General features: G+C 54.6%; 1 protein-coding gene across 1 annotated transcript; it reads right to left on the bottom strand.

Moving 5' to 3' along the window:
* Positions 1-758: 758 nt before the first annotated feature.
* On the bottom strand, positions 759-17,173 carry MAP1S (microtubule associated protein 1S). Its single transcript, XM_081815319.1, has 7 exons — positions 17,030-17,173; positions 15,603-15,704; positions 14,085-14,167; positions 12,897-13,037; positions 9,941-12,293; positions 1,736-1,971; positions 759-1,012 (listed from the first exon to the last, which is right to left on the bottom strand). The coding sequence occupies exons 1-7, from the start codon at positions 17,157-17,159 to the stop codon at positions 857-859; spliced, it is 3,201 nt and encodes a 1,066-aa protein (XP_081671445.1). The 5' UTR covers positions 17,160-17,173; the 3' UTR covers positions 759-856.
* Positions 17,174-22,955: the final 5,782 nt, after the last annotated feature.

The following is a 22,955-nucleotide window of genomic DNA, read 5'->3' as shown; positions in this document are numbered from 1 at the left end:
TTCACCCCTCCCAGCTTCTGGAGGCTCCAGTGCTCCTCGGCTTGTGGCCCCATCGCCCCAATCTCTGCCTCCATCCCCACGTGGCCTTCCTTTCTCAATGTCTCCTTTTCTGTCTCTTATAAGGACACTTGTCATTGGGTTTAGGGCCCATCCAGATAATCCCAAGATCCGTCACTTAATTCCATCTCTCTACTCGGTGACATTCCCAGACATCGGGTGACAGGACAGACGTACGCTTTCGGGGTCGCCATCCACGCCAGTGCACGTGGCACGTTCTCTAATGTATGTCTAGGCATCTCCACACGTGCAGAGAGCAGGAAGGGGGTTCTTCAGGAATTAATGTTTTGTGACCATTGGGTTTCCGATTCTTTAAGACCTCTCTGTAGCATGGGACTCTCCTGCCAGGAGCATCGATCGTCTCTAGAAACGGAGAGGAACCTGTTTTCCAGCTTTGGAGCACAGGGCCTGGGGTTCAAATCTCACCTTGGTCACGGACCGGTGTGTGGTGGGGGTCCAGCGGCTGCCCAGGGGAACCAGCTTCCCCACAGGGAAAATCAGCCCCTCAAGGTCAGCAGCACCCACAGCTGCCGGTGGTCCCTACCAGAGGGGCACACCCTCCCCCGGGCCGGGGCGTTCCCATCCGCCACACGGAGGCCAGAGCACGCCTCCCCCCGAACTGGGGGCCGGCACAGTGATAACAACAGCCCCGGACGTTGCCAAGTCTCCTGTCAGCAGAAGGAACGGAGGCCACAGCCGAGTGGGGTGCCTGGTTTATTTCTGGTGCAGGGGAGTCTCAGGCAGCGGCAGACTCCGGGCTTGGGGGGGGCGGGGGCGGGGGCGGGGGGCTGGCCCGGAGCTAGAACTCCACCTTGCAGGCGGGGAAGGCCTCGTCCTGCATGGACACGGTGCTGTTGCTGCCCAGCACGGTGATGCCCAGCGCCTGGTGCCGCGCGTGCGTCTCCTCGTACCACTCGTGCATCGCCACGGAATCGAAGGTGGGGATCAGGGTCACCTGCGGGTGGGACAGACGGCCTGACGGTGAGGGGGAGGGGGCCCCCTCTGCCCTCCCGGCCCCGCCCCCGACTCCACTCCCGGCATCTCAGGCCCTTCTCCTGAGCACGTCTGCTCGGCTTCCCTTCTCTCCCGCCTAGACGTCTGTGGCTGGGGGCCAGCTCATCCCCGAAGCCCCTTCTCTTCCCCACAGCACCCAGGGGAAGGGAGCCTCTCACAGCACAGGAGAGCAGGCCTCCCTCCGGCTCCTCCCCTGCACACGCCAGGCTTGCTCTCCCGCCAGCCGGCCCACACGTGGCACGGGTGGCCAGGGACCTGGAATCTGCTGCTTCTACCCAAACTTGCCTCACGCTCCAAGGCTCTGCTTCCAGGCCTCCTCTGGGGACAACCCCAGCCCACAGGCTCAATTCTCCCCTTTGTCAGCTGCACTGACAGCTCGCCTCTTCCTCCTGGCCCGTCACACGAGTCCTGCCCAGCACCCGCACCCGGGCTGCTGCAGATAGACGAAGTGGACACAACAGGAACAGAGTCCTGAGAGCTGCTGGGACCTCTGCACCTGCCTTTGTTTCCATGGCCCTGGGGACCCAGCTTAGCCTCTCTGAGCCCCACTGCCTCTGTGGGTGGGTGAGGGTCGCACATAAGACGACGTTCAACAGGAAGGTATTAGGAAGTGTGGGCCCCACCTTGTGCCACGACTGCCTGAGGCCCTGGGGTGGTCACGCACCTGGAGGTCACGGTCCCACTGCTGCTTGCCAGCCAGCAGTGCATCCAGGACGGCCCGCATGCCCTCCTCCTTGCGCTGGTCCTGGCCACTGATGACATAGCAGAGCGCACGCACCCGCCGGAAGAACTCCTCGTCCACCAGCCGGGCGCTGCTCCCGCTGGGCAGGTAGGCCAGGTCGAGGTAGACAGGGGAGCCAGGAGGGGCTGCTGAGCCCCCCGGTCGGCTGCCAGCTGACCCTGTGGGCAAGAAGGACAGCGTCAGTCCTGAGCTCCTGGGACCAGGAAGGGGCCGAGACCCAGGGCCCGGGAAGGGGTTCCCAGCTCTGACTACACCCCTCCAAGTGGTTCCCTCCTCAGGAGAAGGCCTCATCTCACTATCTTATAGTTGACAAGCTCTCCCTGGTGTGGGCAGTTATTCAGTGAACGCTACAGATACCCCGGTCATATCTTCAGTGGCCTGGACCCTCCCTGGCTAGTCCCTGGACACAGACATACCCAGGGCCAGAGGTAAGGAAGGTAGGAAGGGGCAATCAGGGAGGGCTTCATGGAAGAGGAGGTTTTTAGAGCTTCGGCTCCCAAAGCAACCGGTACCTAGAACAATCTGCTGCTTTTGCAGCACCCACCTGTTCAACTACTCATGGGGCATTTACCGAGCCCTCCTGGGCATTAGGCACTGGGGACACAGCAGTAAGCGAGAGAGACAAAAATCCCTGCTGCCAAGGGCAATGGGGAGACAGAGTGGGTGTGGTAGGGACAGAACTGCAAGAGGGAGACCCAGGATGTGGCACAGCTCTCAGAGCCTCATGCATGGCTTTGAATCCAGAGCCTATGCAAAGGGGATGAGGTCACCAGTCCCAGGTGTGTCTCATAATCAACTGATTGAAGACCTACCTGGATCTCAGGTCCAGGAAACCCGGCCAGATGCTTGGCATCTTATGATCATAAACATTGCCCAGCTCAGGGTGTGGGTCCAGAGGGCTGCCGGGGCATTTGCAGAATGAATGAATCCCCCAGCTTTGGGCAAGTGGCATCTTTTTTTTTTTTAAAGATTTTATTTATTTGACAGAGAGAGATAGAGAGAGCAGGAACACAAGCAGGGGGAGTGGGAGAGGGAGAAGCAGGCCCCCCGCCGAGCAGGGAGCCCGACATGGGACTCGATCCCGGGACCCCGGGATCATGACCTGAGCCAAAGGCAGACGCCTAACGACTGAGCCACCCAGGCGCCCGGCAAGTGGCATCCTTCACTCATGGCTGGGAACAGCACTGGTGAGGATCTTAAGACTCAGGAAGAGAAAGCCACCGCGGCTATGGAAGGCGCAAGGGAGACAGGAGCCGCAGAGGCAGAACAGTGAAGGGAAGATGAGGGGGGCGTGGGCAGAAGCCGCAGGGCAGGAGGACAGGGGTAGAGCAGGGGCCGGCAGCCCGGTCTGCTTTTGTAAATGCAGTTTTGCCAGAATGCCCATTTGGTTACGTGCTAAGCTGCTGTTCTGCCACAGTGCAGAGTTGAGTCCTTGGGACAGAGGCCATCTGGCCTGCAAAGCTGAAAACGTTTATCTTCTGGCTCTTCTGAGGCACAGTTTGCTGACACGAGCACAGAGGGTCAGTCTGTCTGAGGCAGTAGGAGAAGGAGACCCCAAGTGGCCAAATGCCCTGGCAGAAAGGGCCTCGGATGACTCCCAGCCTCCGGGGGCCAGCCCCACCCCAAGGCCTGGGTAGCACCTGCCAAAGCTCACAGGGGCCCATCAGGTGCCTCCCTTGGAATGTGCCCGAAAAGGATAAGAAGTGGCAGCTCAGGTGGGCACTGAGGCTAGGAACCAACAACAGGCCATGGGCGAGAGAAGCCAGAGCCACGGTCAGGGCCACCCAGGCACCTAGAACAGGTGAGCAAGCACTCAGGGAACGAGCTCAAGTTCTGATCACTGCTAAGCATCATCGATGCTCTCCCACCAGCCCCCTGGTATTTCTAGGCCTGCACTGCCCTCCACGGTGTCACCAACCACTGCAACATGGCAGGTATGAGCTGAGACGAGCAGGGGTTGCAAAACACAGGCGAGGCATCCAGGACTCTTTTTTTTTTTTTTTTTTTTTAAAGATTTATATATTTATTTCAGAGAGAGCGAGAGCACAAGCATGAGTAGAGGGGGCAGCAGGCAGAGGCAGAGGGAGAAGCAGGCTCCCCGCTGAACAGAGAGCCCAACGCGGGGCTCGATCCCAGGACCCCAGGATCATGACCTGAGCCGAAGGCAGTTGCTTAACCAACTGAGCCACCCAGGCGCCCGACCCTCAGTTTCTACCTCAGACTGACCCCCAGCACAGAAGCAGCAATTAACCAGAGAAGCCACACAAACCTCCCCTGGGGAAGGGGGAGATTTGGATCTCCAGAGTTAATACATTATTAAATTCGAATGTCCAATTTTCAACAATAGCAAAAATCACAAGGCATACAAAGAAACAGGAAAAGTACAGCTTATTCAAAGGAAAAAAAGAAAAAAAAAATCAACAGAAACCAGAAAGGCCTGACGGTGGGCTTACTGGACAAAAACTGTAAGACAACAGTCTTAAAGATGCTCACAGAAAGACAGACGTGCAAGAGAACGCGGCATGAACAAAACAAATTCCAAGTGGGATGACCTCAAAGAGATCCACAGTGAGACCCATTATAATCCGACTGCTGAAAGACAAAGAAGAGAATCTCCTTGAGAGAAAGCAGAGATAAAGGGAAAGTTTATAGCTATAAATATTTTATATTAAAAAAAGAACATCTCAACGTGACAACCCTTCAACCCAAGGAGCTAGAAAAAGAACAAAAGGAAATCCAAAGCTAGCAGAAAAAAGGAAATAATAAAGAGCAGAGATTTTAAAAATTGAGACTAGAAAAACACAAAAGATAATCAATAAAACCTCAAGTTGGTTCTTCAAAGAGATTAACAAACTTGACAGCCCTTTAGCTAGACTAAGAAAAAAAAGAGAAGACTCAAATTACTAAGCTCAGAAGTAAGAGTGGGGACATTACTACCGACTCTACAGACATAGAAAGCATTATGAGAGTACCGTGAACAGCTGTACAATCAACAAACTAGATGACCTAGAAAAAATACACAGATTCCTAGAAACACAAAAATCTACCAAGACCAAATCACAAAGAAACAGAAAAGCTGAACAGATTCATTGTTAGTAAGGAGACTGAATCAGAAATTAAAGCCCTCCCCAGCTTCACTAAGTTTCCACCAAACATTTATTTTATTTATTATTTATTTTGAAGATTTTATTTATTTATCTGACAGAGGAACACGGCGAGAGAGGGAACGCAAGCAGGGGAAGTGGGAGAGGGAGAAGCAGGCCTCCCACTGAGCAGGGAGCCCGACGCGGGGCTCGACCCCAGGACCCTGGGATCATGACCTGAGCCGAAGGCAGACGCTTAACAACTGAGCCACCCAGGCGCCCCTCCACCAAACATTTAAAGAAGAACTAACATTGATCCCTCTCAAACTTTTCCAAAAACACTGAAGAGCAGGGAACACATCCTAACTCATTCTGAGGCCAGTGTTGCCCTGATGCCAAGGTCAGACAAAGACACTATGAAGAAAACTACAAACCAATATCCCTTATGAACCTTGATACAAAAATCTTCAACAATATTAGCAAGCCAAATTCAGCAGCACAGGAAAAGGATCAGACACTATGATCAAGTGGGATTTATCCCTGGAATGTATGGTTCAACATACAAAAAAAAAAAAAATCAATATAGGCCCACATTGGGTATACAGATTACTTAAAAATAAAATTTTTTTTTTTTTAAAGATTTTACTTATTTATTTATTTGAGAGAGGGCAAGAGTGAGAGAGCACAGCAGTGGGGGAGCAGTAGAGGGAGAGGGAGAAGCAGGCTCCTTGCTAAGCAGGGAGCCCAATGCAGGGCTTGATCCCAAGACTCTGGGATCATGACCTGAGCCAAAGGCAGATGCTTAACTGACTGAGCCACCCAGGCACCCCTTAAAAATAAAATCTTAAAAAAAGAGAAAAATCAACACAATACACATTAACAGAATGAAGGATAAAAAAAACATAATCATTTCAATTGTTACAGAAAAGGCATTAGACAAAATTCAACACTCTTTCATGATAAAAACCCTCTAGGGGCGCCTGGGTGGCTCAGTTGGTTGAGCGACTGCCTTTGGCTCGGGTCATGATCCTGGAGTCCCTGGATCGAGTCCCGCATCGGGCTCCCTGCTCAGTGGGGAGTCTGCTTCTCCCTCTCCCACTCCCCGTTTGTGTTCCCTCTCTCGCTGTGTCTTTCTCTGTCAAATAAATAAATAAAATCTTTAAAAAAAAACAAAACAAAAAAAAACCCCTCTAAATAAAAAGATTAAAAAAAAAAACCCTCCGGGCGCCTGGGTAGCTCAGTCGGTTAAACATCTGCCTTTGGCTCAGGTCATGATCCCAGGGTCTTGGGATCGAGCCCCACATCGGGCTCCCTGCTCAGTGGGAGGCCTGCTTCTCCCTCTTCCACTCCCCCTGCTTGTGTTCCTGTTCTCGCTCTCTCTCTCTCTGTCAAATAAATAATAAATAAAATCTTACAAAAAAACCCCAAAACCGTCAACAAATTAGTAGGAGTAGCAAGAAACTGCCTCAACGTAATACAAGCCATACATGAGAAACCCACAGCTCACATCGCACTTGATGGTGAAAGACTATAAACTTTTTTCCTAAGAGCAGGGACAGGGCAAGAAATGTTGGCTTTTGCCACTTCTAGTCAACACAGTGCTAGCCAGGGCAATCAGGCAAGAAAATGAAAAGGCACTGGGTTGGAAAAGAAAAAATTAAGTTATCTCTGATCACAGAGGATATGCTCTTAGTGTAGAAAACTCAAATAATGTGCACGTGCACACACACACACACCATCTGCTAGAATAAACAAATCCAGCAAAGTAGCTGGATACAAAATAAACACACACAAATCAGTTATGCTCCTGTATGCTAATAGTGAACAACTTGAAAAGGAAATTAAGAAAACAATTCCATTTACAATAGCATCAAAAAAAAATAACTTAGAAATTAACTTAACCAAGAAAATAAAATACACGAGAACTACAAAACACTTCTTAAATAAATGAAAAAAGACACAGAAATTCACAGAAAGACATCCCATATTTGTGGACTGGAGAATTAAATATCCACTGAGCTGTTGGCACTACCTGAAACGACCTAGAGATTCAATGCTGTCACGGTCAAAGTGCCAGGGATGGCTTTTTGCAGCAAGAGAAGAATCTATCCTAAAATTCATATGGAATCTCAAAGGATTCCGGAAGGCAAGACAATACTGAAGAACAAAGTTGGGAGGCCTCACGCTTCCTGATTTGTAAACTCACGACAAAGGGATACTAATCAGGACAGAGTGGTACTGACATAAAGACAGATATGAACAGGCCAAGGGAATAGAGCCCAGAAATAAAACACTCACATATGTGGTAAAATGTTGTTTGGCAAGGATGCCAAGACTGATGCTAGGAAAACTGGATGTCCACATGCAAAAGAAAGAAGTTGAGCCCTTATTTAGCACCACAGGCAAAAATTAACTCAATTCATCAAGGAGCAAAATATAAGAGCTAAAACCATAAAACTCTTAGAACAAAACAAAAGCTTCACGACATTGGATTTGGCAATGATTTTTTGGATAGGACACCAAAAGCACAGGAAGAAAAAAAAAAAAGGCAAACAGGACTTTGTGAAAATTACAAACTTTTGCGCAAAGAACACTATCAACAAAATAAAAAGGCAACACAGAATGGGAGAAAATATTCGCAAATCATGTATCTGATAAAGGATTACTATCTGGAATATATACAGAACTGTCATAACCCAACAACAAAAAGACAACCGGATTCAAAAAGGGGCAAAGACCTGAATAGACATTTCTCCAAAAAAGATATATAAACAGGGGTGCCTGGGTGGCTCAGTTGGTTAAGCGACTGCCTTCGGCTCGGGTCATGATCCTGGAGTCCCGGGATCGAGTCCCGCATCGGGCTCCCTGCTCGGCAGGGAGTCTGCTTCTCCCTCTGACCCTCCTCCCTCTCATGCTCTCTGTCTCTCATTCTCTCACAAATAAATCTTAAAATATATATATATATAAATAGCCAACAGTACATGAAAAGATGCTCACTAATCAGGGAAATGCAAATCAAAACCACCATGAGATACCACCTCACACCCATCACATGGCCACTATCAAAAAAAAAAAAAAAAATCAGAAAACAGTGTTGGCGAGGATGTGGAGAAATTGGAACCTTTTTACACTGTTGGTGGGAGGACAGGGTGCAGCCGCTGTGGAACAGTATGGCAGTTCCTCGAAAAAAAATCAAAAATAGAATTACCATCTGATCCAGCAATCCTTCTTCTGGGAATATACCCAAAAGAGTTGAAAGCAAGATCTCCAAAAGATATTTGTCAAACCGTGTTCACAGCAACGTGGTTCAACAGTAGTCAAGAGGTGGAAACAACTCAAGTGTCCATCAACGGGTGAATGGATAAGCAAAATACGGTGCATCCACGTAACGGAGTATTATTCAACCTTAAAAAGGAAGGAAATTCTTAAAAAAAAGTGGGGGGGGAGGGAGAAAATTATGACCCAGGCTACAGCATGGATGAACCATGGAGACATTCTACTAAATGAAATAAGACAAATATAGTAGGATTTTACTTACACAGGGCCCTAGCATCATCAGGGTCCTAGAAACAGAGAGTGGAATGGTGGGTGCTGGGGATTGGGAGAGGAGGAATGGGAGTTAGTGTTTAATGGGGACAAAGTTTCAGTTTTGCAAGATAAAAGGAGCCCTGGACAGGGATGGCGGTGATGGTTGCACAACACGAGCGCGCTTAATGCTGAACTGCGTGCTTAGGAATGGCTACGGTGACGTCATGTCGTGTACATTTCATCACAACTAAGGGAAACCGGGAGAAAAGTTACCACGGCATACCCAAGACTGCTAGCCTGACAGTCGGCTTACAGGGCGGCCCCTGGCTGGAGTCTGGGGGACTTAGATCTCAGAAAGGTCCCCACTGCCTGCGCAAGGGTGGCTCGCTGCCCCCCCACCCCCACCCCAGGTCCTGCAGCGCTGCGGCTCCTGCTGAAGCCCTGCTTCCCCCTCTCTGAGAATCCCGGAATTTGGGTGCATGTCAGGCAGAGGGGGACAACGTGCCCAGCCCCCACTAGAAATCCTGGGCACTCCAGTCTCTAATGAGCCTCCCTGGGAGGCACCACCTCCCATGGGTCATTGCGGTTCACTGCTCTGGCATTAAGGCACATGGTGTGACTACGCTGGGAGGCAGCTCTAGAAGCCTGTGCCTGGATTCCCTCTAGGGACTCCCCGCCCCACCCCCCCACACCCCAAGCCTCTTGCCCTCGCTGATTCTGTTCCATATGTTTTATGCTCTAATACAGTTCAGCCACAAGGAGGGCAGTATACCTAGTCGTCCCAGCCCAGCATCCAACCTGGTGGTGGTGGGCTTGGAAACCTCTGCACAAAGGGATTAAATATACTATTAAAATTAATTTCACCGTGGCGCCTGGGTGGCTCAGTCACTGAGTGTCTGCCTTCGGCTCAGGTCATGATCCCAGGGTCCTGGGATCGAGCCCCGTATCGGGCTCCCCGCTCGGCGGGAAGCCTGCTTCTCCCTCTCCCACGCCCCCTGCTTGTGTTCCCTCTCTCGCTGTGTCTGTCAAATAAATAAGTAAATAAAAATCTTTAAAAAAATAAAGTAGGGATGCCTGGGTGGCTCCGTCATTAAGTGTCTGCCTTCGGCTCAGGTCGTGATCCCAGGGTCCTGGGATCGAGCCCCGCATCGGGCTCCCTGCTCAGCGGGAAACCTGCTTCTCCCTCTCCCGCTCCCCCTGCTTGTGTTCCCTCTCTCGCTGTCTCTCTATCAAATAAATAAATAGATAAAATAAAATTAATTTCACCTGTTTCTTGTTATGTACTGTCACCACAGCAAGTTCAGGAGGACAGATATGCTCACTTTATGTTTCCCCCGACGGCACTGCTTGAATGCCTCAGACTTACAAGTGCCTGAATGGTGAACCAGAACTTCCGTTTTATATGAGAAACTGAGGCCCAGAGAGGGTGGCAGGTGTGGCTGAGGCCACACAGCAAGTAGGGAACAAAGACTTGGGCCAGTAACCCACCGTAGGACTCCAGCTCCTGGGTACTTACCAGAGGGGCCCCGAGCGGTCGTCTTGGGGACTGAGGACTTTCTGGACAGGGGCACCCGACCTCCCTTGTCACCGGGCTCACTCCGGGTGCTGAGCGGCCGACTGGCCCGGTCTCCTCCAGCCAGTCCCCTGGTTTTGGCAGTGGTCGCTGGAGTGGCTTTGGAGGCGGCTGTGCTGGCGTTAGGGCGAGCCAGGGACTTCCGGGTACGGCTGAGGCCCTCTGTCAGCCGGGCCTGCTCAGGGGGCAGCATCTCGGGGTCCACCATGCAGATGCTGGGTGGGGTGGGCAGCGGCGGGGGGAACTTGAGGGCCTCGGGCAGGGGGTCGCGGCGAGGGACCCCAAAGCCCTCCGTGTCCTCGTCTGAGTCCGCAGGGCCGGGGGCGGCAGGCAGGGGGTCTGAGTCAGACAGGGTGGGCAGGGACTCGCTGACGGACGTGGGTGGCGTCTCCTCAGCCCGTGGAGCGCCGGCCCGCTCCTGGGACCGAGCACTGCTATCGGAGCTGCCGGGGGATGCAGGCGCCAGCGCCACGGGCACAGCCTTTCGGTGCTCGAACTCGCAGGGCGACACCAGGCAGAGGTCCACGTCGTGCGGGGAGGCCGAGCGCCGGACCCGGGGGCCACGAAGTGGGAGGCTCAGCCCCGCCTCGCCCGTGGTGGCCGGAGGCGGCGGCAGCACCTGCTCGAAGGACACGGACAGGGACTCGTCTACCTCCGTGGAGTGCGGGGAGCCCACCTCAGCGGGCAGCGAGGGCGTGGTCACTGTGGGGGAGGCATCTGGCCCAGCCTCCCCGCCGCGCAGCGGGCTCAGCGACAGCCGCCCGCTGCCCTCAGCCGGGCCCTGCTGGGCTCCGGGAGGCGAGGGTGTGCGTGGCCGGGGGGTGCTGGCATCCAAAAGCAGTTCCAGCGCCTTCTCCTCCAAGGCGCTGCTGTCCTCCCCGGCCGGGCTCAGCCCCAGCTCCAGGCTGCTCTCCTGGCTGGGTGTGGCCACCAGCTGGGGGGCTGGGGAACTACAGGTCTCTGCTGGGGGGCTGGCCTCTCCACACCGGAAGGTAGGGGGGCTGCGGGGCCCATTCTCCGCCGGCGGGACCCCTGGCTGGGGGATATTGGGTGCTCTGCGGGGTCTGGGGGCGGCCGGGGCACCCGCTTTCTTCACACTCACTGAAGCAGACGCCGCCCGGCGTACCTCCCGGGGCTGGGTCCGGGGGATGCTGGGCTTGGGGTCCTTCTTCACCTCCCGGGGGACCCTGGCTTCTTTCTCAGCCCTGCGGGGGGCCTCAACCCGAGGCGGGTCCTTCCGGGCCACCCCGGGGCGCTCCTGGGCCGGCCTGCTGGGTGCTGTCGTCCGGCCTTCTCTTCTCAAGCTGTCCCGGGAGCCCACGCTTTCCTTGCTCTCGGCTCGTCGAGGCCCCACCAAGTCCTGGGGGGTCACCACGGGCTCCCGCAAGAAGCCCAAGTGCTGCAGGCGGACCAGGCCGTCCAGGAGGCGGGCGGGCGGGGTGCAGCCAGGGAACAGCACGCGCACCACCTTCTCCGTGGGGCCCGCGGGGTGCCACACCAGCAGAGCGCACACGGAGGCCAGCGGGCGGTCGGCCCCGGCCGTGGGCGGGTGCAGCACGTACATGTCCAGCCGGCCCACGCCCATCTTCTGGAAGAGCACGGTGGGCTCGGCCGGGAGTGGCCCGCGGTTCAGAGTCAGCGGTGTGATGCCCAGCCGGGCCAGAAGGCTCAGGGCCAGCTCCGCCTCGTCCTCGCCGCTCACCAGACGCGAGGCGGCAACACGGGCATTGAGGAACACGACCCCCAGGTTGGGGGAGATGAGCCTGCGAAGCCGGTCGTCCCCAGACCCTCCGCCGGCCGCCGCCTCCTCGCGCTCTGCCAGCTTGCGCCGCAGTAGACTGTTGAGGCCCGGGAGGCTGTCGGCGCCGGCGTGGGTCACCAGCACGGCGTCCACCCGGTCCAGGTGCCGCACCAGCTTCCAAAAGCTCGACTTGGGGTTGGAACCACCATTGACCAGCACGGTGAAACCATTGACGGCGAAGAAGGCGGCGTCGCCGAGGCCGCCGGGGAAGATGTAGCAGCAGGGCCGGGCGAGCCTGAGGAAGCCCACGGACGCCGGCGGCTCGAGCAGCTCAAAGGGAGACGGCGGCTCCAGCGACTCGGCCACATACTCCAGGAACTCGCGCAGGCCCTCGGACGCCGGCAGCTGCACGGGCGGGTTCCACTGCAGCCGGAGCGCGCTGTGGAGGCCGAGCACTTCAGGCGCCAGCTGGGCCCAGTCGCCGAAGGTCGGGCAGGTGATGGTGAGCTTGGGCAGGTCTGCAGGTGGGGGTGTGGATGCCAGGAGATCCCGGATCTGCAGAAGAGGGTAATGGTTAGAAGCCTCCGGGGCCTGGGAGAATCCCTTGCCCACTCCCCGGCACCCTTAGGACAAAACCCAGCCCTCCCCATGGTCCACACAGACGTACGGTCCTGCCTCACCACCTGCTTCCCTCCCCTACCCTTTCTCTTACTCTCCCTGCCCCAGGGCCTTTGCACTTGCTGTTCTCTTCCTACAGCACAGCTCCCTCCAGAGAAGACTTTCCACGTCCCCTACCTCCGCATCTGGTTCTTATCTCACCCATCACTCCATCACTCTCATAAATGTGAAAAGGTGGTTTACCAGAGTTTTGCTCATTTGCCCCACCCAGACTAAGGACTCTAGAAAGGACCCTACCCTGCTGGGACCTAGAACCTGGGGTGCCACTTGAAGTCTCTGGGAGGTCTGCTGATCTACAGGCCTAGCCTCAAACCACACACTGCAGTGGGCAAGGGAACTGAGCCCCAACAACAAAAGGGACCGTTCCACAGAAGAGGCGATGGGACTTGGTGGGGGGCAGGTCACTAGGGCCACACAGCCTTATGCGGACAAGCCAGGATTCAGAGCCAGGGGAAGCAGGATGAAGAGGAGGGGACTTACCTCTCTGTCCCCTAGGACCTGGAGGAAGTGGCGGGGCGAGAAGCCCCCTGTCTGGAGTAGCAGCTCCCCTGTCTCTTCCAAGCAGGGCCCAGCCAGCACCAGCAGCTTGTGAGGGGCAGGGTCAAGCAGAAGATTCCGGAGCTGGGGAAGGGGAGACGGTTAAAGCCCCTACTCTGTGCAGTGACAAAGCCTGCACCCCCCCTTGGAATGGCCTCCAACCCCAAATCTACATACAACCACCCCACCCCTGTCCCCAGCCCACTACTCAACAGGAGGCTGGAAGGATACCCTCTGGGCCCTGAGCCCTGCACCCCACCCCAGACAAACTCCTGCTGCTCAACCTAAAGCCAGGCTCCAGTGCCTCCTCTTCCTAGAAGCTCACTTTTCTGGACTCCCTCCAGTCCACTTGTCTCTCTGGCCCAGCCTCAATGCCATGGGGAGGAGAGTATCTGTGTCTGGCTCTATCACCTTCAGAGCTCCCCGAGGAAACAAAATGGAGCATTTTTGATCAGAGGAATCAACCTGTACAAGGGTCTCTAGAGGGGGGTCCTGGGACCCTATCTTGTTCATCTTTCCCATGGATAACTGCGAGAAAAACACAGATGTCCACAAGCTACAAGTATTAAGAAGTCAATTCAGGGGCGCCTGGGTGGCTCAGATGGTTAAGCGTCTGCCTTCGGCTCGGGTCATGATTCCAGGGTCCTGGGATCGAGCCCCACGTCAGGCTCCTGGCTCAGCGGGGAACCTGCTTCTCCCTCTCCCTCTGTCTCCCCCCACTGCTCATGCTCTCCCTCTCTCTCTGTATCTCTGTGTCTCAAATGAATAAATAAAATCTTTAAAAAAAAAAAAAAAAGAAGTCAATTCAGACAGCTCCTGGGGCCCAGTCAGGAGGGAGGCACAAGACGCAAACACCAGTCAAGTCCCATCTTCCTGCCTCCAGACATTCCCTGCTCCATTCCTTCCTCCCAAACTCCAGTCTTTCCAGACTTTACCCGCTCCCACCATCACCGCTGAGGAGGGAATAAGCTGCAGCCAAGGCCATCTGGGGAGGTCTCCTGAAGGAGGGGGCGATGCTAGTGAGTGTCAAGAGGATTTCAAACAGCACAAAGCCAGGGATGCAGGAAGGCAAGGCTTGGGAGGGCGCCAGTCCCAGCAGCCTGCTCCCTCCAGGAGAGGACTATTCCCTACCTCGTCACATAGGGACTTGTCTGATGGGTTCAGGAGGACCAGGGTCTCCAGGGTGTCTCCGCGGTGGTGAAGGCTCCGCTGGCCTGTAGGGGAATCGGGCGCAGTGAGTTTGGGGCTGGGCCATGTGCATGGGGCCGGGCTGTCCCAGTGTTGAACCCTGCCTTCCTATGTGACTCCAGGCAGTCACAAGCCCCTCCAGGACTCTGCTTCCCGGGAACCCCAGCCAGGGGTTATCTGAGGATCAACAGGCACATGGTGGAGCTGCAGGTCAGGATGAGGCAAGAACAGGAAACCTGCCTTGGCAGGCCTCACACTGGAAAGAGCAGGGACAACAGGCTTCCACGGCTCACAGGCCCCAATTCACAGCAGTCAGCCCTACGGTGGATGGCACTATCACCCCCATTTTATAGGCAAGAAGCCTGAGCCCAGGGAGGACCAACAAGGCACACCAGGAAGAGGTCAGACATGGGAAAGGACTCTGAGGCAGGACTATATGAGGATCAGGAAGTGGTAGGTGAGGCCAGAATGAGGGGAGCACGGGGGCAGGGAGGCCTCCTGGGCCACAAAGAAGGGAGTGGGGGTGATTCTGCAATCTGAACCCTGGTCTGCCCCCCAGAGCCCAGATGTTTCAAAAATGGAGCCCCAGGCCTGAGGCTGGGGACCTTTTGGCACTGATCAACCTTTTATCAGTTTATCACATCCTTATTATCATGTACAGACATGGCCTCATTCCGGTGGGGAAACTAAGGCATACAGAGAGGAAGGAGCTGCTACCGTCACACAGAGCAGACGGGATTTCCAGCCCCTGCCCCCTCAATCCTGTGAGGGGTCAGGAAGCCACCAGGAATGGCTAGGACAATGAGGCAAAGGACACTTCCTTCCCCTCCTGCAGCAGCCTAGGGCTGACTCAACAGGCTGGCTGAAGCAAGAGGGGCTGCGGGTGACACGTGGAATCCGCCCAGCAGCTGTTCTGTGCGGTGGGTCACCGAGGCATCCCGAACCCTGCCTTGATCTTGCTCCTTTCCCAGCTCCCCATCTACTGAGCACCTACTGTACACCCAGCCCTGTACGGGGCTCACAGCCACGAGCCAGACACAGTCCCTGCCACACAGGGCCCACACTCCACCCTTCAGGCCCACTCAGCAGCCCCTCACTTTCCAAATATCTTCTCACTTTGCCTGGGCCCTTCCCTCCACTTGACACACCAGTCCCAGATGCCTCTCATCCAAAGAACCCACTCCTGGAGGTCGCCCTGTCCCCCACCCCTCAGCTGCCTCATCTGCAAAATGGTAACAAAACACGAGGTCCTGTCTCGTGTAGAGTTGATGACCAAGGGAGTCAGCGCCGGGTCAGGGCCCGCCCCTGCTCCACACACTGTAGATCGCAGCTATATTATTACTGCTGTTTACAGTGATACCTGACCCCCCATGCCTGGCACATAGTGGGCACTCAGAGAACACTTGCCCAATGAATGAGTGGAAGGGGAGCAGCTGAGGCATGCAGGGTCTCCAGTCTCACCTTTCACAATGCTGGAGAAGGTGGCGGAGTGCCGGGACACGAAAACCTTGAGCTGCTCATCAAGGCTGCAAATGCCAGGGTCAATGTCCCAAGACCGGATGCCTGTTGGGGGGAAGGGGGGCAGGAGAAGTGAGGCAGGGAATCAGCTGGGCTCCTCTGTTCCCAGAATAGTTCAGTAACTAGCATCTGGCAGTAGGAGCAATCCCAGCCCCTCCCCTCAACCTGCCCCCCAGTGCAACAGCCTGGAGACTCAGAACCACCCAAAGTGTCCTTGGATCTCTCTGCATCCGCGTCAAGGAACCCAAAGCGTAACTCAGCATTTCACAGAGAAGACTCAACATCAACAAGAAAGCTCCCACCTCCTAAACAGTCATCTCGACCCCTCCATCATCTCCCCCACCCCCACCAGTGGTCTCACAGCTCCTCCACCCAGCCAGGGCCAAACATGCTCCCACCTCTTGGCCTTTGCGCCAGCGGCTCCCATTCTCAGGATGCCCTTCCCTCTGCCTCTCTAACCTCAGGTCCTCAGCCCTTTGCATCCTTCTGAGCACTTCTGACAGCAGGTGAGTTTAAAACTTGTTCCATCTCCTCGCCCACTTTGGGTCCATCCCCCTACCAGACTGTTGGCCCTGTGAGAGCAGAGCTGAACCTGCCTGTGGTCCCCACACTATCCCTGCGCGTGGGGCCGCGGGGAAGGGGCCAGGAGAACCAGGCACAGACGACGACATTCCCAAGCACAAGAATAGAAGTGTGCGCTGCCTTCCCATTTTTACAGGCGCCAGACCGCAGGCCCTGCCCATCTGATGGGAGGGAGGGGGGGAAATGAATGACCTCCAAACACGGTGTGGGGTGCACCACACCCGCCGGGCCACCGTGCCAAGTGGCTGCAGGTGAACCTTGCAGGTGCACCTATGACTCACCTCCCCAGATGCCAAATCCCCTGGGCACGCCGCGCCCACCCACACCCCAATTAGCAAGCTCCCTGTGGAGCAACAGAAAGTGGGCCCCGGGGCTCCAGGCCCAGCCTCTCCACCCCTGCTCCTTCTTCCAGGACGTCTAGGCTGCTAAGACCGGGGAATTCGAGGCGACCCCACCCTCCCCCCGGCAGGCGGGAAGCGGAGCCGTCGTCTGTGTTGCCCAATCACGCGGGTCCCAAAGCCCAGGCCCGTGTCCCGTCCCTGAGCTGCACCCCGGTCGGCGCGGGGCAGCCCAACCCAGGCCCGGGCGCCGCCTCCTCCGTGGGTACCCAAGGCTTCATCCCGCGCCGTGCGCCTAACGACGAGGAAGACCGAGCCTCCTGGCCCCAGGATCCCACCGCCCCCCACCCTCTCCCCGCCCCCAACCCGGCCGCCCCACCCCCCGGCCCTCGGGCCGAGACGCGCGGCCGCGCCCGCCTCCCGCACCCCGCGCCCCCAGGCCGGCCCGACCTCGTTCGAGCTCCTCCAACACATAGGCAAGCAGCCCCGAGCACCCGCACTCGCCGCCCACCACGAGCAGCAGCGAGCTCGGCGCCTGGGGCGCCCCGGGGCCCGCCGCCGCTGCCGCCGCCGCCGCCATCTTCGCGCCGCATTGACGCTCCGAGCGCCCACCCCGCTGGCCCCGCCCCTTAAAGGGGCCGAACCGGAAGAAGACCCCGCCCGGAAGCCCCCTCGCCCCTCGTCTTGTCCCTTTGGCCCTTTCTGGTCTCGGGAGGTGGGGACGGGAGCACCGAAGTGGTTGGCAGATTCTTGGCTCTCCACTTTGGCCACCCCCTCCCAAAAGATCATTCCCTCGTCCGTCCGTCCATCCATCCATCCATCCATCTATCCATTCATTGAACAAGCTTTGACTGCATGCCTACCACGTGCTCCCCGGGAACTCATTACATCACAGTAGGCCCAGTCAGAACCAGGTCCACATGCTTCTAGCTCCCTGGGTCAGGGCTTGAACAGAGAAGAGAAAGGTATCTTATAGCTAGGGCTTTAAGGAATGTGTAGGAGTTTGCCAGGTATGAGTGGTGGGGCAAGAGCATATGAAGCAGACGTTAGAGCACGTGTAAAGTTTTAAAGGTAGGAAAGTACATTCCGGAGCACTCTGGGTCCTGGAGCAGGGTAACACGCTTGCACCTATGTGCCAGACATTTTACTCCATTAGCTCATTGAATAAATCTGTGAGGTAGGTAATGTTATTATGGTCATTTCAGAGGAGAAGAAACAGAGGCTTGGAGAAATGAAGTCATCAGCTCCTTAAGTGGTAGAACAGAGCTGAACCCAACCAAGTGAGTCTGATTCTAGATCCAGCCTGTGGCAGGCACTGACTGCCTGTCTCACATGGGTACCTCTCCTTCCCCAAACAATCTCATTCAACCCTTTTTTAAAACGATTTTATTTATGGGGCGCCTGGGTGGCTCAGTCGTTAAGCGTCTGCCTGTGGCTCAGGTCATGATCCCAGGGTCCTGGGATCGAGCCCCACATCGAGCCCCACATCAGGCTCCCTGCTCCATGGGGAGCCTGCTTCTCCCTCTCCCACTCCTTCTGCTTGTGTTCCCCTCTCTCGCTAGGTGTCTCTTTTTTTTTAATTTTTTTTTAAAGATTTTATTTATTTATTTATTTGAGAATGAGAGAGAGAGAGAGCACATGAGAGGGGAGAGGGTCAGAGGGAGAAGCAGACTCCCGGCCAAGCAGGGATCCCGATGCGGGACTCGATCCCGGGACTCCAGGATCATGACCTGAGCCGAAGATAGTCGCTGAACCAATTGAGCCACCCAGGCGCCCAATAAATAAAATCTTTAAGAAAAAAGATTTTATTTATTTATTTGAGAGAGAGCTCGTGTGCGCTTGCGCACAAGCAGGGGGAGGAGCAGAGGGAGAGGGAGAAGCAGACTCCCCACTGAGCAGGGACTCCCCCTACCTCCAAGCGGGGCTCCATCCCAGGACCCTGGGATCATGAACTGAGCCAAAGGCAGCTGCTTAACCAACTGAGCCACCCAGGCGTCCCTCATTCAATCCTTCAAACTATGGTGGCCACTATTTTAAAAATTAAGTTGCATCAAACTTTTTGACGATTGCCTGTGCTCAGGAAGGGCTCAGCTGTCCCTCTTGGGAGTGAGGTCTCCATCTCTGGAGGTATACAAGACAGAAATGAAAAGCCCTGAGAAATATGATTGGCCTCCTGCTGCCCTTCATTATCTAGGGTTGTTCAGCCCAACTTCCTCCCTGGTCAGTGTAGAACAGTCGCTGGCCACGTGCTGTCTAACGTTCTAGTACTCCACTTCCTCTCTCTCTTTTTGGCCCTGGCATTCTTCCTCTATCCCAGTCCCTCCTTCTTAGCTCCCTCCCCTGTGTCCTGGCTGCTGGTGATTTCTTCCATTAGTGCTATGAGCAATAATAGGAGTGGGAGTGTCTATGTCAGGCTCTAGCTCACCTGTCAGGCTGGGAGCTCAGTTGGAGGTTGGGCCAGGCAGAGACCTCTCTGAAGCCCTGACCTTTTGCAAGACAAGGCTGAGTATCCCGGAAATGCATGATAAAGGCTTGTGGAATGGGGGTGAAAAGCCCATTTGTCCACCATTCATTTATTCCTTCATATGTACTTATTGATTGAGTTAGGACTTGAATCCAGGACCTTCTGACTGAAATCTATGCTCTTCCTCCTGCCCAAGGCTGTGAGTTATGATTGTTGCTATTAATCCTAGTTTGTCTTAAAGGGCCCTGAAGTGTGAGGATGTTCTCCACTAGGGTGTCTGATTTGGGAGGAAAGGTCCTCCCCAAGGACTCTGGGGGCTGATGTTCTCAGTGTTCTGGAGTCCTGAGGTTTTTCTGTCCCGGAGTGTCATCCAGGTAGATGAGCCCCGTATGGGAAACGTGGGGAGCATCCCCCCAGAGATGAAGCATCTGGGGGAATCATTTCTGAAATCCCAGGCACCAGAGTCAGGTCACTACCCTCCTGCTTTTGTCTACACCCAGCTCCATGCCTGTTTCAAGGTCATCCATCCCTAGAGGGATCAGATGATAGCATTTGTGGGGAAAATGGAGCCCTTAGCCCTCAAGACTGCTGGACACTCTTGTTTTCCTACCCTGGCAGTTCTTTTTTTTTTTTTTTTAAACATTCTTCTTGAGGTTTTTTTGTTTTTTTTTAAGATTTTATTTATTTATTTGACAGAGAGAGACATAGCGAGAGCAGGAACACAAGCAGGGGGAGTGGGAGAGGGAGAAGCAGGCTTCCCGCTGAGCAGGGAGCCTGTTGTGGGACTCGATCCCAGGACCCTGGGATCATGACCTGAGCCGAAGGCAGACGCTTAACGACTGAGCTACCCAGGCGCCCCATCATTCTTCTTGAGGTTTAACATAAGGCATGGGCAAGTTCATAAATGTCTAAAGTGGAGATTGACAAGGGCGATGACCCCTCTGGTCAGGATCTAGGACATGCCCAGCTCCTGGAAGTTGCTTGGACTTTCCAGTTGACGCTCCCCTCCCTCAAGACAACCACTGCCCTGACCTTTGTCATTATAGGTGAGTTTTACCTGGTCCTGAACTTCACATAAATGGGATCACAGAGGGTGTCCACTCTTGGATCTCGCTTCTCTTATGGTGAGGAGCAAGTGTTCCTCCTTTTCGTGGCTAGGTAGTGTTCTCTGGTACCATTTTTATGTTGCAGCAAAATACATAGAACATATAACTTATTTAATTTTTTTTTTAGATTTTATTTATTTATTTGACAGAGAGAGACACAGCAAGAGAGAGAACGCAAGCAGAGGGAGTGGGAGAGGGAGAAGCAGGCTTCCTGCGGAGCAGGGAGCCCGATGCGGGGCTCGATCCCAGGACGCTGGGATCATGACCTGAGCCGAAGGCAGACACTTAACGACTGAGCCACTCAGGCACCCCCAACATATAACTTATTTTAACCATTTTAAAGTATATAATTCAGTGACACGTAGTACATTTAGTTCACAATGTCGTGCAACCTTCACTGATACCAGCTCCAGAACATTAGCATCCGCTGAAAAGGAGACCCCATTCCCATTAGCCATCACTCCCCATACCCCTTCCCCCAGCCCCTGGCAACCAATACTCTGCTTTCTATAGATCTGTCTGTTCTGTACATTTCATACACTATGTGACCATTTCTATCTGGCTCCCTTCACTCAGCATATTGTTTTCAAGGTGCATCCACGTTGTATCCACGTATGACCCCTTTATTCCTGACATCTGGTTTATCCCTTCATCCATCAGTGGACATTTGGGTGATTTGTACCTTTTTGCTATTGCGACTAGTGCTGCTGTGGTGAACATTTGTGTCCAAGTTTTTGTGGAATACCAGCTCTCCATTCCCTTGTGTATATGCCTAGGAGTGGAATCGCTGGGTCACGTGGTAATTCTATGTTTAGTTTTCTTTTTTTTTTTTTAAAGATTTTATTTATTTATTTGAGAGAGAGAGAAAGCATGAGGTGGGGAGGGTCAGAGGGAGAAGCAGACTCCTCGCTGAGCAAGGAGCCCGATGCGGGACTCGATCCCGGGACTCCAGGATCATGACCTGAGCCGAAGGCAGTCGCTTAACCAACTGAGCCACCCAGGCGCCCTCTATGTTTAGTTTTCTGAAGAGCTGCCAGACCCGTTTCCCACGGCGGCTGCACCGTTTCACGTTCCCGTCAGCGATGTATGAGGGTTCCAATGCCGCCACGTCCTTGCAAACACCTGGATTTTATCATCATCGTCGTTACTATTCTTGTTATTAAAACCTCTGGGTACCAGTTTTTCACCGTTTGTCCATTTCACGTGTCGGTGGGCGTTTGGGTTGGTTCCTGTTTGGGGCGCTAGTGGATAAACTTGTTTTGAGCCTCTTTTGTACATGTCTTTTGGTGACTATACCTCATTCTCCCCCCAGTAAATGCCTAGGGGGGCTGGCTGGGAGGTGGGGTAAGAGATGGCCTGACTGTTTTCCCAGGTGGTCTGGGAGGGAGACTGTGCTACCACCATCCTCAGCAACACTTTAATTTCAGACTTTTTAATTTTTGCCTTTCTTCCCTCTGTCCTCTACCCCTCTCACCAACGCTGTACATCTGATCCATTAAGCATGTGTGTTGAGAACACTAGTTCTGGGTGCTGGGGAGGGGGAACAAAACTGCTGGTCCTGGGTGCACATCACTCCCAGTCTGAGACTGAAGGGAGCCTGAGGCCCCGGGGGCTGTACACTCTATGTGTTAGTTAATTTCACCCTTGCAACAATTTGGGACAAAGTCTCTGAGTAAACACATTTAATAAATGGGCAAGTGAGATTTGGAGAGGTCAAGGGGCAGGGGCAGATTGAGTGTTCAGCACCCTGGCCGGGATATGAACCCAGGACATCTGACTCCAGGCCCTGCAATATTCATTCATCATTCATTTGTTCATTCATCCCCTCCAGAAACACTTCCTGACAACTCTTCTGTGCCCCTAAGAGGTCCCAGTCTGGTTCCCAAGGAGACCTCAGTATGCAGGAGGAAGAGCTGTCCACGGATGTCCCCCAGCCCTGGGGAGTCAGGGTTGGGCTGGAGGTGGGTCTGGGAGCCGGAAGAGTTGGGAGTAGAGGAGTGAGGGCTTTGTCTGGGGAGAGAGAGAAGGTATCCTCGAAAAAGAGGCATTGGAGCTAGGGTTTTGAAGAGTGCACAGGAGTTCATCAGGCAGATGATGTATTCATTAATTTGACAAACACCTCCAGCCAAATCCTCTGTGCCAACCTCACCCTAGCCTATTCCCGAGGAGTCCCCAGGTTGGGGGGTGTCCGAACCAGATGCAGACTCCCCAAAAGGTCATGGATGAGGGGCCAGGAGAGGTAGAGCATAGAGATGCCCTGGAGGAGAGCAACATGGGTGCTCTTCAGGGGGCCAGCAGGGGTCTCCTGGGAGGAGGGTGTGGCTCCAATTCGCTCCCCCCAGAGCAGAAGCAGCAGGTGCTGAATGTTTTTGCTTTGGAATGTATTGCTTGGGTTAAATGAGGCCAAGATGACATGATTCTGCCTCAAAGAGATGCTTGGGCCTGGTCCAAGCCACCTCCCAGCAGTGGAGCTTCAGTTTCCCCAGGTGAGATATATGGGAGGAAAAACAACTAACCCCTCCCTGTGGGCCTGGTGGTGTAGTGGTGATGGAGGAGGACTGATTTGTGTTGCTTGTGGGTGGAGGTCCATGCATCTGAGACCTTTGAAAGCTGTGAATGGAACAGGGAGGTCCCAACCAGATCTGGAGAGATCTAGGAGGACTTCCTGGGGGAAGCAGCACTTGAGTCAGAACCCGAGGGAGGAAGGAGGAGTTGAGCGCAAGCATGGGACGGTGCAAGGAGCAGCTGGAGGAGGAAGACACTTCCTGTGGGGGAGAACAGCATGTGCAAAGGCCCTGAGGCCAGA

The sequence above is a fragment of the Leptonychotes weddellii genome, chromosome 1 (assembly GCF_054177405.1).
Source record: "Leptonychotes weddellii isolate Sample4059 chromosome 1, ASM5417740v2, whole genome shotgun sequence".
In the NCBI taxonomy this organism is placed as follows: Eukaryota; Metazoa; Chordata; class Mammalia; order Carnivora; family Phocidae; genus Leptonychotes; species Leptonychotes weddellii.
Note: the sequence above shows the minus strand (reverse complement) of the source record. Positions and strands in the feature narration are given on the sequence as shown.